Source organism: Setaria italica, chromosome III (assembly GCF_000263155.2).
Source record: "Setaria italica strain Yugu1 chromosome III, Setaria_italica_v2.0, whole genome shotgun sequence".
Classification (NCBI taxonomy): domain Eukaryota; kingdom Viridiplantae; phylum Streptophyta; class Magnoliopsida; order Poales; family Poaceae; genus Setaria; species Setaria italica.
In genome coordinates, this window is record NC_028452.1 from 37,547,250 (window position 1) to 37,564,516 (window position 17,267).

At 45.6% G+C, this 17,267-nt stretch overlaps 1 protein-coding gene across 1 annotated transcript; it reads right to left on the bottom strand.

Annotated features, from left to right (window-relative positions):
• Positions 1-6,633: 6,633 nt before the first annotated feature.
• On the bottom strand, positions 6,634-10,117 carry LOC101764571. The gene is made up of 2 exons (XM_004962542.3): positions 8,711-10,117; positions 6,634-8,609 (listed from the first exon to the last, which is right to left on the bottom strand). The coding sequence occupies exons 1-2, from the start codon at positions 10,006-10,008 to the stop codon at positions 6,968-6,970; spliced, it is 2,940 nt and encodes a 979-aa protein (XP_004962599.1). The 5' UTR covers positions 10,009-10,117; the 3' UTR covers positions 6,634-6,967.
• Between the last annotated feature and the right edge of the window lie 7,150 nt (positions 10,118-17,267).

The window sequence follows — 17,267 nt, forward strand, 5'->3', positions numbered from 1 at the left end:
CCGTAGTCTCCCTGGCTGATGGCCGTTGAGAAGTGGGAGGAATTACTGGTGCTCCGATTTCTGCTTGGGGCGTCGTTGATTGCTGCGGGGGCACCGGGGCGACTTGTGCAGCCTAATATAAGGAAGAAGTCAGTATCGGGAGAATATTCGGGAGATGTGAACATGAGGTTACCTGAATGGCTTCTAGTAGCAGGGATGCAGCGGCCGCTCCAGGTTCTGTAGCAGCTTGAGGATCAACTTCCTCGATGACCAAGAGAATCGGCCGATGCCGCCGCAGACTGATCGGCCGATTCCGTGCGGGCGTGCACTCGGTGGCTTGTCCTAAAGTTTTCTTCGGCGTCTGCCTCAATCGGCCGGTGGTGATGTCATCAATGGATGGAGCGTGGTGGCCGATGAGTGGGAATTCTGTATACGGATAGCGATTCTCTATCGGCCTACCACTCTGGCTGCGCCTTGGAGGGAGTTGACTCTCGGACTATAAAAGAAATAAGAGTTAGTAGTATAAAAAGAAAAGCGGCATCGAAATCGGCGGAGGGAAGAACGGTACCTCTGCATTTGGGTCAATGTTTTCAAGATCCAGGGAGTTGCAGTATATTGCGGGAGACGTGCAAAAAAGATGTTTCCATTCTGCCCACCATAGCTTGAACTGTTGAACAGCAAAGGGTGCCACTATCCAATTGGTCAGATCGATGGTGCCGAAGTCAGGCACTCGGTCGCACAGTCGACTATAATCAAGACCTTTGGTGAGCTCATCCCGGAATTTGGCATGACCGGCGAAGAAAACATAAATCGGCAGTGGACCTAGGCCGAATTGCCATGCCGCGACGGATGGATTGTAAAACTCGTAAGTAGGGTCATCCTTCCCCGAGAAAAAGTTCACCGGTAAGATCCCTGGCTTGATCAAGACTTCCGTGAGATCATTCTCAAAAGTGTTGGTCGTCGAATCATAACAGAAGGGGAGCTCAAAAAGCAGCTCTGCCCTTTTATACGGGTACCAGATGGTGGTTTTCTTCACTGTAGCCGTTGTAAAAACATCTGAAATATTCGACTACTTCGGTGGTAGTAAGCTGGCAACTAGGGAAGACTGATGCTGCCTCGCCGAAAGAAGTGCATCAGCATCGTACGGTGGGATTTTCTTCTGACTCAATGTTGGGGAACGTAATGTACTCCACCCGATGTGATATTTTGCTCATATATAAATTGAGCCAGAGATTGATGAACCACCAGGGGCCACCTGGGCTTCCAATCGGCTCTCCCTTGGATAATTTGACGCTGATTTGGTGCAACATGTGATAGGCCGATCCTAGTAGATGCTTCCCGAGGGGGATGGAGGCTCCTCTTGATAAAGCTTCAGCCAAGGCTTATGTGTTGGAAGTCGAACCGACTGCCCGGCTACAAAAAAGGTGTTTTTCCAGCCACATCATTAAAAAGGCTGCGTATTCTCTCTTTGAAATGGTCCCCGTCTTCATGTTGTTTTTGATGTACCCCTTCCACCTGCTGATTCCTTTTGTCTCCAGCCGATGGGTCAGCTTGACCAGATAATGGAAGGAGGTGTCCGGAGAAGAAATGTCAAGGCCGGTCAACATCACAACATCAGCCAGAGTGGAGGTCATGGGCCCGTGGACAAAAAGGAACGCATTGAGGGCGTCAGACCAGAAATAGGAGGCTGCCATCACCAAGGGCTCGTTTCTTTCCATCTGAGACAGGGAAAGATTGATACACTGGCCGATTTTTCGCTCGTCCCATTGAACTCTCTTGGAGTTGGCTATCCTTTAGTACCACTCTTTTGAACCTGGGGTTTCATTCGGCCAAGATCTAAAAGTCCCCGACCACTGATCCAACTCCATTGGTGATTGTTTAAATGGAATTGTGTGAGTTTCTAAATTTATTAGATCGGTTGGGTCTGGATTTCCCATGGGACCGAGACAGATAAGGCCGGGGGCTTCAAAAATACGAATGGTTATTTGGTGTCTGACCGCCTAAAAAAGGAAAAAGCGGAAGAACTAAGAACGGATCTAAAAAATGCATGGACGGTAAAAGTAAAAAGGAAAAGTTCCGGGTAAGTACCTCTGGGATGAAATTCATTGTCGCCGGCGGGGCTGCTGGTGGAGCTGCCGCTTCTGATGAAGCCGCCGGTGGGGTTTTCGTCGCCGATGGAGTAGCTGTCGCCGTTGTTGGAGCTGTTGGCGGGACCTCCATTGCTGGTGGGATTGCTGACGGTGCCGCCTTTGGGAAGATGAAGCAGAATGCAGATGAAAGGGGAATCGCCTGAAGATTCGGTTGGAAGCCAAGAGGGCGCCGGGAGAAGATGGAAACTAGAAGTGCGGGACGTGCAAGTATTTAAAGATGGTCCGAGGAGGGGTAAAGGCAGGATTTTTACCACGCCGTCTATACGAATTCCGGGGGAGTGATTGTCTCAGGCGCCCGTTTCGAAAAGATTGCAATCATCAGGTAGGAGACCGCGAAACGGAAGGATATTTTTAATGTGTTTGTTTCGGAGGAGAAGTTAAAAAGGAATTTCGAAGTAAAAGTTATGTTTTACTCCGAAACTGGAGGGCATGTGTTGACGCCAGATTTTTGACACGTATGGAATCGACATCAAGGAAGAAAAGGACTTGTCGATGCGGTAGGTTGAGAGGTCGCGATTGGGAATCGACCGATTGGTGCTACAGTTGGGAATCGGCCGATTGGCATCACAGTGATTTGGCAGACAGAGTTGGTGGAGATCGGCCAATTGGAAGGCTGGGGCAATTGGGCCAATATGGGCTTAAAGTGGATCAGAGAAAGAAGATAGAGAAAGATTGACCCGCAGGATTATAATAACCAACTCTGATACGAGTTGTGTTTGTAAATATTCATTTTCGTTTAAAATTAGAGATAGATCCTAGTCGGTTAAGAAATTGATTGTAACAAGCTATAAATAGCCATCCTCAGAGATTTGTAGAAACAACATCAATCAATACAAACAAATCTACTTTTTCATCGTGCTTTACTTTCAAGCCGGCGACTTCGCCAATACTGTAAGTTCCGGCCGAGTTCGTACGGGTTGGCAGAGCTGCATCGGCATGATCTCTAGCCGATTCTATAAGTTCCGCTTATCGAGTAATATCTAAGCTTTAACTTCAGGTGCATCGTTGTCGTTTCGTTTAGATTTAGTCACCAGTTATCGATATTTACTAGAATTATAGGTTTCATCTGTTGTTCTAGTTTTATCACCAGTTATCCAGCTTGAGATTTGAGTTATCAGCTTTGTTATTGTTACTTCTTATTCATTATCATCACATAGCCTATTAGATATATTTCAAGTGTCGCCTTCGTAGCTTTGTCTAGTTTACTCCAGTAATTCTCTTCACAATTGCTACACGATCGTCGGCTGTATCATAGCTGATTATCTTTTTATAGCAAATCAACCGATTCGCTGATACGCTTTCTCGAGATGGGAAGCTTAGCCGATCGGAACCCCTGGAATTTGACACGTTTTCTTCCTTGCCAATCAACGGGTCAGATTGACTGGCACGCCGCGCGAACCGCACCAGGGCGATCACCCGAACAGGAGCTAAGCAGATTCTCCCGGGTTGTGTGTCCGACGCTGAGGGTCAATCGGCTGACTTTTAGCGCCAACACAAGGCCACGACCACAGTCACCTCCTTACTCCTGCATCGTCCTTCCTGCGGTGAGCTCGGGGCTGTAGGTTTGAGATGGGCGGCAGCAGTCCTCGATGGTAGCGTCCGTGGCCAAGTGACGACGCCAGCAGCACGGAAATGTCTGCGCCGAACCCAACCGTCGATAGGGGAGAGCTCTGGAGAGGGCTGCTTCTCCCCTCCATCAAGGGGAGAGGAGGTGAGTTTTTGGTAATTGCTGAAAATTTTTTGTTATTGGAGATCTGATTGGTAGTCTGCTGGAGCTCTCTCTTATCTCCAAAATCTTCTAAATGGTAGGTTTTTGGTATTGGGGATGAATATGAGCAATTTGCTGGAGATGCTCTAAAAGAAAGGGAAAATGAGGACAACATTAGTAAAAAAGAAAGGGAAAATGCGAACATCATTTTGGCCCTGTCTTAAGAGAAAGGAGCAATGAATACTGACACAATCTGCCAATTGCTGAACTTCCAACTGAGATGATGCTCTGTTGGGCATCTCGGCCTATCATGACTATGTATCTCACTCAAAGGAAAAAAAAAACCCTTAAAAGTCTGAAATGTTCGTTTCCTCAAAGTGGAATTTAAGGCACAGAAATGTAGCAGAAAAACAAAACAGAAGTACACTATGAATATTGCCATCTGAATTTATAATGTAGCAGGGGCAGGTCAGGCCAGTTGAGTTCAGATTCGTCACATGTTTTATCTTATCTCTTTTCTCTGGAAACTGAATGCTGTCTTGGAGCACTTTGTGCAAGTGTTAATCTATGTCTATATCTATATCTATATACCTTGATATTAAAGAGCTGTTGTTTCTTTCAACCGTCGTGGTCATTTTGCAAAAAGGTTCCTCAACTTTTTCGTAATCAACCCGCGTAGGTCAGTTGCTGTCTCTTTCCATTAGATGTTAATTGTAACGGCCTAAGCTTATTACTGGTGATGTCCTATGCGGAATCATGATTTCTCTAGGTGGATTTTCTACTTGCCTTGTTAGTTGGTAACTGGCATCAAAGTTTATGATTAGCTTGTTAGTTAGGAGAGATAGAAACTGCAACTTCAGCAGGTCCAAAATTTCCTTTGATGCGTTTTGTAAATTGTTCTTGTTGGCTAGCTATGCTACGGCCTCAGACGATTTGGTTTTAGATTTTAGTAGAGCGCTAGATTTAGATTTTAGTAGAACACTAGATGCAGATTTTAGTGGAACAATACAGTACTGAAGGTTATCAGGTACTTGTGAGCAGAAAAGCATGCCCCAGCCATTGAAGTTTTAACTGTTTTTATGCTTTCCTGTGTATTTACAATGCGAATGGTTGATGCTGCAGAATTGTCTAAATTTCTACAAATTAGTCTTTTGTTTGGAAAAAAATATTTGTACTTGAACCATGTTTACTGACGCAAGGTAGCAGATTCAGGTACTTAGGTTGAGGTTGCATTGCTGTTACTTAGGCTCCGTTTGGTTCCCTTGCTTATTTTTAGCACATGTCACATTGAATGTTTAGATACTAATTAGGAGTATTAAACGTAGACTATTTACAAAACTCATTACACAGATGGAGGCTAAACGGCGAGACAAATCTATTAAGCCTAATTAATCCATCATTAGCAAATGTTTACTGTAGCAACACATTGTCAAATCATGAACTAATTAGGCTTAATAGATTCATCTCGTCGTTTAGCCTCCACTTATGTAATGAGTTTTGTAAATAATCTATATTTAATACTCTTAATTAATATCTAAATATTCGATGTGATGGGTGTTAAAAATAAGCAAAGGAAACCAAACGGGATTTTAGTGGGTATTGACCTGGGCTATTTGCATCGGATGTCTTTCAAACACCCACTTGATGTACTACACAAATATTTCCTAAAAGATGCTATTAATGGCCTTAAACAACAAAACTACAGCACAATTAGCCCACGGTCCTACACGGGCACATCTCCACCCGGTGGTTGAGGGCTACCTCTTGCTCTACCAAATCTAGATCATGGTTGGTTTTGCCTTTCAGTGCTTCGTGATCTCCCCCCACGGTCCCCAAATTTACTAAATTCTAGCGGCCTAGCCTAGACAGCAGGCACTGGGAGGAAGAAAGGAAGGGGAGCAGGGGCACCCGAGCCATCCATGCGTTCATGTACGGAGATTATTGAAAGATTACAGTTCATGCCTAATTAAGGGGATTTATCTGCGATGGACTCACCAAATATACATAAGCTACATTTTCAGAGAACGTTTACCTTTATGTAGTTAGTAATTTGATGTGTCCTACACCTAAAGCATTCATTCATTAACTTCAAATTAAATTGACCCACCGAACTGATCTGAACAGAAAGTATTCCAGCTAATTAGGATGGGTGGAGATTATTTTCTTCTTTGGGTCCAATTTTTAAATATCAAATATGGAAAACTCAGTCGAATCAAATATTCTGAGCTTGAGGCTTTCCTTGATTTACTTTGTTGAAATTGATCGGTAATTTTTTTTCTATGTAGACTAAGTTGGCCGGTTGGATGTGGTGGGCTGGTTTGGGCTGCATTAGGCAGTTAGGCTGGTATACGTGTATCTTGGTATATTGTCCTAGAGAGTTACTTACCGGTTATGACGAACTTCGTTGTGCAATGCTTGGTGATTTAACATTTTCACATTATAGCTTCATTTAGTTATATTTTTATTCAACATCAAGTTATCTAAACTTCAAACATCATGAGATCTTTTATTTTAGTATATCTCTCTTGGGTGCTCTAAATCTTCCTACAAAATGAGAAACTCTAAGAAAATCATAATCATAAAATTCCAGTAGTTGGTGGATGGCTGGACGCCATCAAGTAGCAGAACACCACCGTCTCATGCGGCTCTTCACCATCATACAGACCGCTATCCGCGTAGACTTTGGCTAAAGCATGGGTGGTGGTGTGGAAGGGACAACATCAGTATAGACGCTAAGCGACCATAGAGAATAATAATCTGAGAACGTGTAAAGACCCGTAGCAACGGGTGGTGGCGTGGAAGTGACAACATCAATATAGACGCTAAGCGACCGTACATGAAACAAGAATAATAATCTGAGAGAATAAAAACCTGAGAACGTGTAAAGATCCGTAGCAACGCATCGGCATTTCTACTGGTAATGATAGAGAGCAGTACTCCAAACTTGTTACCGCTTTCGCTGGAATCAGATTCAGATTTGCTTATAGAGAGATTTGCTTTTTCTCCTGAATATCCTCATGACGATACTCCTCACAATTCAAAACTGGATCTCAGAAAAAAAAGAGCCGAGACAACATGCAAATCTACAAAAATGGGACCAAAAGAAAACTGCACAAACACCCAGCTTCAATTAGTTTGAGCGAGCTGGACTCTGTCCATTTGCCCCTTCGTTCTGACGGTCGGAGTGGCCGGAGCTGTCTCCTCCTTTACTTCTCAAGAAGCACGATACAGCCACATGGACCACGAAATAGGCCAGCACGGCGATGACGAGCGCGGAGACGTATCCGGCGGTCTTCCACGACCGGCTGGAGCCGGCGGCGTAAGCGATCAGGAGGCCGAGCAGGTCCAGCACGATCGTCGTGTTCATCACCCCGAGCCACCAGCTCCACCACTTCTTGTTCAGCGACGGAGGCAGCAGGAGGACGATGACCACGACGGACGCAACGAAGGAGGTGGAGTTGCTGTAGAAGAAGGCCAGGTACCGGTGCCTCCGGTTGTCGTGCATCACCGGGTCGCCCGCAGCGTGCCCGGCGCCGTCATCCTGCCAGACCCCGCCAGGCGGTGCCAGGCCGGCCTGGTAGGTGATGCTCGCCACCAGGATTCCCAGCAGCATGAGATACTTGCGCTTGGCGTTCAGCTTCTTTTGTAGTACCTCATCTTCTGTCTTCGGGGTCTCCTTGGTAGACGGCTTCTCTGCATCATTCTCTGGTTTCAGGTTCTTCTCCAAGTCTGCATCTGTTTCCAGGGAGGCACTGGGTTTCTCTGCTCCGTTGTCCCGTTCCTTGGATGCCTGCTCTGCTTTCCTGTCTTTTTTCTTTTTAGCTTTGTCCCTCTGATCCCTTTTCTCATGGATGACCAAGAACACAACAGCCACTATGACCACAAAGAGGACGAACGCCGCCAATGCGAAGATGTAGATGGATGTCTTGAGATGCTGCGTGCTGCCGGCGGCGTATGCGCCCATGATACTCATCATGCCCGCCGCCGTGCAAACAGACAAAGCGTTGGTCCGGATGGCGGGCCGGTAAAGGTTGGGGTTTACGAGGACGATAATGAGCGCGATGGACAGCATGAAGCTCACCGAGTTGCAGTAGAAGAATGCCGTGTAACGGCGCGGGTAGTTGTTGAGCAGCACGGGGTCGCCGGCGAGGTGCCCGGTTGCTTGATCGTCCTTGAGCAGGAAGCCGCTCGGCGGGGTCAGGCCGGCTTGGTAGGTGATGGTGGCCGCCAAGATCGCGAAGAGGAGCAGCCGCTTGCGCCTCTTCTCCAACTGCTTAGCCTTTTCCTCCTCCTCGTTCTCCGGTGAAGCTTGATCCTGCCCTCTTGTGCTGCCGTCCTTGCGGTCCACCAATACAAGATGGATCACCACGTAGACGAGGACCGCGCCGGCCAAGGCCATGGCGTGGATTGAGGTGTTGACGTCCCGGCAGCTCCCGGCGGCGTATGCGCCGATGAGGCCCAGTAGGTCCAGTATCATGGCAGCCTCCAGGGCGTTGTGGTGGTGCAGTGTCTTCATCCGGACGAGGACGATGGCTACCAGGGAGGCCACGAAGGCGACAGAGTTGCAGTAGTAGAAGGCCTTGTACCGCTTGGGGTTTGTGGTCAGCAGGATTGGGTCGCCGGCCATGTAGCGGCCGCCGGCATCGGCGCGCTGCCAGAGGCCGCCCGGTGGGTTCAGGCCTGCTTGGTAGGTGATGGCCGCTGCGAGAGTGGCGAGCAGCAGAACAAGAGAGCGAGCCCTCTCCAGCACTTGATGTACTTGCTGCTTGGCACTAACATCACAGAGAAAAAAAATCCGTCTAAAATTACTGAGAAAACAAAATCCATCTCAAATTAACTGCAAGGACGAAGAAGGATATATGCTATATAATACCTGCCATTCGAATTGCCAGTGTTTGGCTGTCGTTGAGTGCTCTGCTCCAAACAAGATTGTTCTGTGCCACACAGACATCCTGACACTTTATCACGGATGCGTTTTAGTTGTTTCCACAAGCAGCTGTTCGTTATGGCATCTTTGCAAAACTTAACAATGGCCGCTTGAACGAGAATGAAACCAATGACGGCACCAACCAGAGAGTTGACATAGATGGTAGTGTCAATCTGCCGGCAGCTGCCGGCGGAGTACGCCCCGACGAGGCCGATGAGCGTGACGGCGATGAAGACGTAGAGCTCGACCGACCGAAAATTCTTGCTGAAGGCAAGCTTCTTGTCCAGGAGAATGATGATGATGAGCAGGGACGCGACGAAGGCGGTGGTGTTGAAGACGAAGAAGGCCTTGAGGCGCGCGTCGTGGCGTCCGCCCTTGAGAATGGCCCGGCCTGGGCGGTGGCCGCCGCCGTCGTTGTCCCAGAATCCTCCCGGCGCGCTGAGGCCGGCGACGTACGTGACGCTGACGGCGAACGTGGCCAGCAGCATCAGCACCTTGCGGAGCCGCAGCAGCGCGCTCTTGTCCGCCCTCTCCGCCTCCGATTCGCCGGCATGCTCCGGCGACTCATCCTCCCCCTTGTCCATCTTCTTCTCGGGCGCGCCGTCTTTCCCCTTGTCCGCCGGCGCCGTCAACGAGGCCAGCAGCATCAGCACCTTGTGGACCTTCGCAACCGCCCTCCTGTCCATCCTCTGCTCGTCCGACGCCGGAAATGAGGCCAGCAACGTGTGGACGGCGAGGTAGGCGACGACGCTGGCGAGCAGGACCAAGGAGTAGATGGCCGTGAGCCCGTCCCGGAACGTGCCGGCGGCGTAGGCGACCATGAGGCTGAGCAGGTCTAGGACCATGACGAGCCGGAGTATGGCGAGCACCGGCGCCAGGCTGATCCCGCCCCGGTCGTGCAGGATGGACAGGATGAGGACGAGGACGATGACGACGAGCGAGGAGGCAAAAGCGGTGGCGTTGCTGTAGAAGAAGACCAGGTAGCGGGCGTAGCTGGTCTCCCGGATGATGGGGTCGCCGGCGATGCGGTCGCGGGAGGGGTCGCCCTCCTGCCACACGCCGCCGGGCGGGTTGAACGCCGCGCCGTACGTTACGGTGGCCACCAGCGTGGCTAGCAGCAGGAGGTACTTGCGCAGCCTGTACTCCCACGACGGGTCCTTGGGTCCTTCCGTCCTCGCGCCCTCCCCGGCGGTGCCGGCGGGCTGCTCCGCCATCGCCGCCGGCCGGCTCGCCGTGCCATCCATCCGGCCGCTACGGGCGCGCTCAGTGCTCACTCCCAAATCAAGTCTCAGGCTCTCAGAGGGTGTGGGGAGTGGGCTTGTAGCGGGGGCCCGGCGGGCGAGGCGGAACGTGCCGTGCGTGCCAGAGGTGAGAGTTTTATATTTTGTTTGACGAAGACTTGACCCCGCGCGCGCGTCGTGTTGCTGCGGTGCTATTGAGCTATACGAAGGTCCCTCGGCTCTGCCACGAAACTTCTCGCTCCGGTGGCCACACGCGCACACCCTGCGCGTGGGCGTGGACTTGACCCGGAGTCCAGGTCACCATCCGCCGAAACCCGTCGGGCTCCGAGCTGGATCTGCAGCCTGCGTGAGCTCGGGGCGCCCTCGTTTTGCAGGAGGAGCACCACGGGACCGCGTTATGGTAGTAAATGGAAATTTGTAACCGGATTGGAATCCAGTGGGAGCTGAGAATGCCAAGGACGTATATTCTGTTTCACAAAACTGCTGGGATGCAAACTGAACTATACAAAAACTGCAATCTAGTAATGTTGCCATCTGTGTTTGGTGGCCGATTCTGAATCGTTGCGAGGACAGGATAACTGTTGACCTGTTGTCTCTGTGGACTGTGACTCCAACGGATGAGGTGATGAATATACATACTCCCGTACCGCAAGCCGGACTAACAACGTTTTTGTAATTTTAGTTCAGTTCTACCTGATGACTCGTGTAGCACTCTTTGATCAATATGCGCACTTTCTTAAGCAAGTGATTATTTGCACTTAGATGGCTGCACTAATATGCCAATACAGTTTCACTTTCAAAAAACAAACAGAAGAAATAAACAATCTGACTGAGATGTGGGCCCAGGGCTGTGCGGGTGGTGGAGGTGGACAGGTGAGACGGAGCGTGGTGGCAAGTGGCAACAGCCGGAGCTCATCTGGCCCGCTGCCCGTTCGACGAAATCACGAAATGCCCGAGACCATCGAGGAGAGAGAGAAGATGAAGAGGGAAGAGAGATAAGATGCTCAATCAGCGAGCCACATCAGCGAAAGACGTTTACGTGGAGAGATCAGCAAAAGACGTTTACGTGGAGAGGTATGAACTTAAGTGATATGATTTTAAAGTTTATAAACCTAGAATTGCACTAGAAATGTACTTTTGAAGTTCGTGTACCTACATGACATTATGACATAATGTTACAGGTTGATGTATCTTAGGTGCATTTTACGTTCATTATGATTTCGCTATAAATTGTGCTGTTATAACTAGTGAATATGTGGTGTGTATTTGTTCCTTTTTATCCTTTGATTTAGCTTGTCGATAGAGTTTGTCCCACCTATTTTGTTTTCATGACTCGGCCATTGCGCTTATGTACTTTCTTTTATAAAACAAGCATATACTCCCTCCGTTCCAAATTATAGGTCGTTTTAGCTTTTATAGATACATAGATATTATTATGCATCTAGACATAGGGTATATCTAAGTGCATAACAAAGTTTATGAATCTAATAAAATTAAAACGACCTATAATTTGGGACGGAGGGAGTATGAGTTAAGAACCATGCTAGCTACAGCACATGCCAAAGGGGATTTGATGGAGAATAGGATCCACCTTTTTAGACTTTTTCTATTTATTTTTCCACCTAGGATTCAAATTACATACTATTCATTTCTTAGTGAGATTTTAAGTCATGATAGGCCGAGATGCCGAAAAGACCAGTATCTCGGTTGGTTGCTCAGCTATTCAAAGAATGTGTCAGTATTTGTTGCTCCTTTCTCTTATACAAGTCCAAAATGATGTCCCGTGTTTTCATCTTTTTTAAATATTTTTGTATGCTCTCGTTTATCTTTAGTGGATAGAGTATTCCTGCCGTTTGTTTATAAAAACCAAGGTGGTGTTTGGTTGGCTCAAATGTAACGTAATCTGATTACAGAAGGTAATGAATCCCATTACATATGTTTGGCTGCGGTGGTTTGTAATCAATTGACACTGTAATCGAATCCCTTACCTAAATAATATCTATACAAGCTTGTTACCCCTCCTTCCCCACCGTAATCAGATATAGCACCCACACAGTAATTTGATTACGTTACCAGAGTGCAACCAAACAAAGAGGGTAATCACCCATTCCACCACCAACTACATTGTAATCTGATTCCCTTTGCGTTTACATTATCTTAGCACGAACCAAACACTATCCAAATGTTAAAAGAAGGTCCAAGTTGGTCATGTCAGAGATTCCAGAGGTGCCAACAGCCAAAAGATATGCACATGGGTTACCGGCGACCGACATCGGAGATTCCCACTGCATATGCTACTAGCATAGACATCTCAAAAATAAAGCACCAACCACTTCCAATTCTGAGAGACCATTTGGATAAGTATCACTCTGCTGCACAAGAAATCTAGAATGGAACTCACGGAACTTTGCAAGATTCCTAGTCTGTGTTTGTTTCTGTCCTCTTCTACCTTCGCCTGTCGCTCGTTAAATTCCAATTTAGAAAATAGACTTTCCGGGCTTTCAAGTGTTTCTCAAGTTAATTCGTTACACTTCAGTTTTCAAACTTACATACATACTCCCTCCAGTTTCGACATATTTGACGTTTTTTACAACAATCCAGTCAAACATTATAGCTTTGACTATTTATAAATTTTAAATATTTACTTTTAGAAAAAAACAATATGTGTAGAATTGCCTTGAAGAATACTTTTGTAGAATCATATACGTATTTCATTTTATATAAACATAGTGGTTAAAATTGTATTATTGAGAGACCGTTCTATATATTATTCAAAACTATTGAAAGTAAGGGGCAAATGACAAGAGTGAATATTGTATTATCTCATGAAGTCTGTACATATATATACATGATGAAGGAGCATCACGAAGGGACATGTCCATTAGGACATGTAACCGCCCACAGCCTTTCAAATTAGATCACATGGTAAATGTTCTTTAACACTCCCCCCTTTCAATTCCAACTTCATTTGATCATCCTTCAGTTACGTTGATAATTTGTCTAAGAGAAATCTTGTGGGTAAAATTTGAGAAGGAATATATATAGGTAGATATATATCAGGTGTTCCTCAAAAAGCAGTGGGAAAAATAAGGAGAAGAACCATGGTATATTATTGTTCCATTCGGACCTCCATGAGAGAAACTCAAAGTATAGTTCAGAGAACAATGATATGTCTGTAGCCATCATCTCTAAAAATTTCGGTGGGAGAAAAATAATGATGAGATATATAACTTAGGCTGATATTTCTCTGAGATAATCTTGTTAGAAAATCTGAGAAATATATACATAAATTAGGTAAACTCCTCAAAAAACCAATGAGAAAAATAAGGAGAAGATTCATGATATATTGTTGCTCCATTTGAACTCTTGTGAGGTAAACTCTTAGTCTAGTTCAAAAGAACAACAATTATGTCATTAAGTATCATCCTCAAAAACCCCGGTGGGGAAACATAGATGATACGACATAAGACCTTGTGTCGATGTAGCCTCATTAAAAACTTTGAATGAGAAACCCAGAAAGGGAAAAAACTCATACAATGAAGAGAACACAACATTATGTAGAAACAAGTTTTGGATCAAAGAGAAAACTCCCCCAATACTTGCAAATCACCAAGTCATCTCATACCAATCTGTTAAACACATTTGAAATGTGGAGTAAGGTAGAGACTATGTAAATAATCCGTAGGATTATCATAATACTTAGTTTGCAAAATGTTTATTTCCCAATGATAGGGATAAAAAATTCTTAGGGCTAAATGTATACTAACATTGTGCCTCACATAACTTGCATCCATCTAAAACACAAAGTGATTTTATCTTTATAGATAATATAGTTAGTGATTAGTAGAACCACAACCACCACATAGTCTTAGTATGTGGCTTATCATTCTACAAAGACACGCGTAGTGTTGCTATAGAATGATTGGTGTAAGTGACCACTAATGTCTGTTGATAGACATCCATGAAATGGTAGGTCCAACTTACAAAGTAAATGAACTATGTTAGTGACCTGGCGCTCTAGGGATCTTATATAGACAACCAAGATCAATATATCCAATCATAACCAAATCATGAGTTCTATTAAAGAACATAACATGATCGCATGTGCCATTTGCTAGCATATCATTGCTAAAAGAATATCCGGTTGGATGCTCTTGCAAGATACATTAGCACTTCTCATGGTCTCAGACAATCAAACAAACATAAGAGATATGGATATGAGTTTTTATATTTAGTTTCTTCAATATATATTTGATATAGACAACTTCGTATCCAAGATTCTTGGGAAAAGAGATTTTGAATTGAAAATCTCAAAAGGAGATTTCGTTCAATTCATATGCTCCATCTCAAACTCTGTCAGTAAGTAATGTATGTTTAGAAATATGCAGCAGGCACATACACTAAACATACAATTCTTCGTGTATCCCTTTGAAAGGAGGAATTCACTAGGTCGATTGTACCACATTCAACCAGTATGTTTTCAGCCATGAAGTGACTTTCTAAGCATTACACAATATATGTTGCAAGTTTGTGTTTAGGGATTAGGTATTTGGATTCCTTTAGGACTCCACAAATACACCAGAATCCAATGACTACATAGGCGTATGTTGTCACTACATCTATCAGCTGCATAGATAGATGATTTTACTGCCATAAGTATAATATTGGAAATTTATGACTTGTATAGGAGAATAAATAGCATTGAAAATAATGCTTGGGCTTTACATAAAACCCTTATTGCTACTAGCCTTACTTCTCACCACCATACTGTTCCCAAATCCATTTCTGGATGAAAATAAATTTGTATCTACAGTAAAGATACCATGAAACATTGGAAATAGACCAAACACTTCTTTTAGGTGAGCTTTAGGTGAGTGAGGCTATCTATGCTTCATTGTATCACTCTACAAGGTCCAGTTTGAGCATGGAGGTGACCTGCCATGGCCATGGTCTATTGGATTACTTGAAATGCATATACAATGTGCTGAGAAGTAAGTGTAAACACATGTAGCCTTTAAATAGCAAAATTTCTCTAGTTGACATGATGTCTATATTTTATGCACCCTTATGATTCATCATGAAACCCCAAAATGAGAATCCAGGGCTTCCGATATCCCAGCCTCAGTATTGTGCACCACTGAGCTAGGTCGTTAATGTCTTCCATTCACATGATGAATATCGCCTACGTCTTCTCCGATATTCTCTTGTCGATGGCCTTGTCTCGCTCGGTGGAAAGCAAAAGTGTCTGATAATGTATTGAAAGTAAGGGGCAAATGACAAGAGTTGTATTGATGCTGTAAAGTCTGTACATATATATACATGGTGAAGGAGCACCACGAAGTGACATGTTTATTAGGACATGTAACCGCCCACACCCTTTGGAATTAGATCACATAGTAAATGTTCTCTAACAAAAAAACAGCAAGTATTTAACTAATTATAGATACCGGAGGGAGTGCACCGTAAGGAAATGGCAAAACATGTAACAAATCCTGGGACTCCATTTCTGCAACAAAAATTCACGCTGAAACTCCATCAGGTTCGGAAAGAATTTTTTTTGCAGGATTCAAACCTAACCATGAGAAGCTGTGGGAACGACAAAACCTATGATTTTATTGCCGGATTTTGTTGAAAAGAATCCTAACACTTCATTGGTGTGATGGCGGAACAAATCATAAAAATTGCTTTATTTGATAAGATTAGCACGGTAGTGGGATGCAATAAACACCATCCAGTCAGTCGTAACTAGTTGTCATTCTTTTTAATAATCCCAATGCCAACCTGCACAAGAGTACCTACACCAGCAGCCACCTGTACGCAACTACGCATGAATAAAGCCGGGGCACACGATGCTTCCTCGTATGAGGATTCTTCTAGCATCGCAGCCACCGGACTCAGCTCAAGGATCTATGGAGGGAATGTAGAACCTCAATATGAGGAATCTTTTAGCACCAGGGCACTTATTGGAAGCTCGCCAACATCAAAAAGAAGAAGCCTAAGGCCAACTACTGCTATAACCCAAGCCATACTTTTCAAAGAGGAAGATGGAGCTCTATTTATAGCCAGGAAGCTAAGCTACCATCCAAGAATTGCAACAATGCTCCCGTGACTACATAGTGAAAAACTTGCCCCACCGCCTGGCACAAGTACAGTACCCACGTGTAGAATCAACCAATCTGAGCAAACGCTCGCACATGATCCGCCCTGATTGGAAAATGACAAGGTACACATAGTACCCTCGTGCGTCCTCTTGAATACACTCACAATAATGCAGGCACAAAGGACAAAGGCATAGTGTTCTCATGCGTCCTCTTGGGTACACTCGCAATAATGCAGAGAAAAAGGATGAGTACTTCATCTACGAGGCTACAAGTAGTAAGCTATCACAGCCTACTCATCAACTGAGATCACAAGTCAAGTCAGCAATAAACAAATGCTCAACAAAGTACTAAGAATCATCACGGTTGCACTAGTCGGAAACTGCAATACAATATTTTAGTTCCTCCAAAAGATCATTGTTCAAAGATACAAAGAAGGACTATTGCAGGTTGATGAATTTGGCTACTTCCTCAACTATGGGGTCCAATTCTTCCAAGTATTGCTGATAAGTTTTGTCCAAGCAATTCGCAGCAACACCCTCCACCACTGGAGATAGGTCAGCCATAGGATAGAAAGACTTGACGAATCCCAGCAGTTGCTTGGACACCGACTTGGCCATACCTTGGACTAGGCTATTAATCTTTGCCAACGCATCCCTAACCCTATACAGTAGGGGACGAGGCTCTACTCCTTCCTCAGTGGGCTCCACCATGTCAGCCAGAGGTCGTGCCACATCAGACCAATCCTTGAGAAGTTCTTGTTGTGCCTTGAGAGTAGTCATGGCCCCAACTAGGCCAACATCACCGTCTCGGTGCATTTTAGATTCCTTCTCCAGATCGTGCTCTATTTTCTCCAGCCAACTTTTTAGCTCTTCATGCTCCTCCGTTAGCAACAAATCCAAGGACGCACGCAGCCTCGAGCTCCGGGGCTTCAGTATCCACAGAGTTGAGAGGAACGGCAACCAAGACATCCGTCGCAGATGGTTCTTCAACTAATACGACCTCAGGCAGCGGTCCAAGGGCAGTAGTCTGGGGAGTTGCCGATGTTGCATACTGGAGAGAACCAATCATGTCCTGCAGCAATGTGGCCGCAAATGACATCGCATCTTCCCCCACCGCTGGAGCTAAGTTCTCCTCCGATTCGATAACAGGCACAGGGGCTGG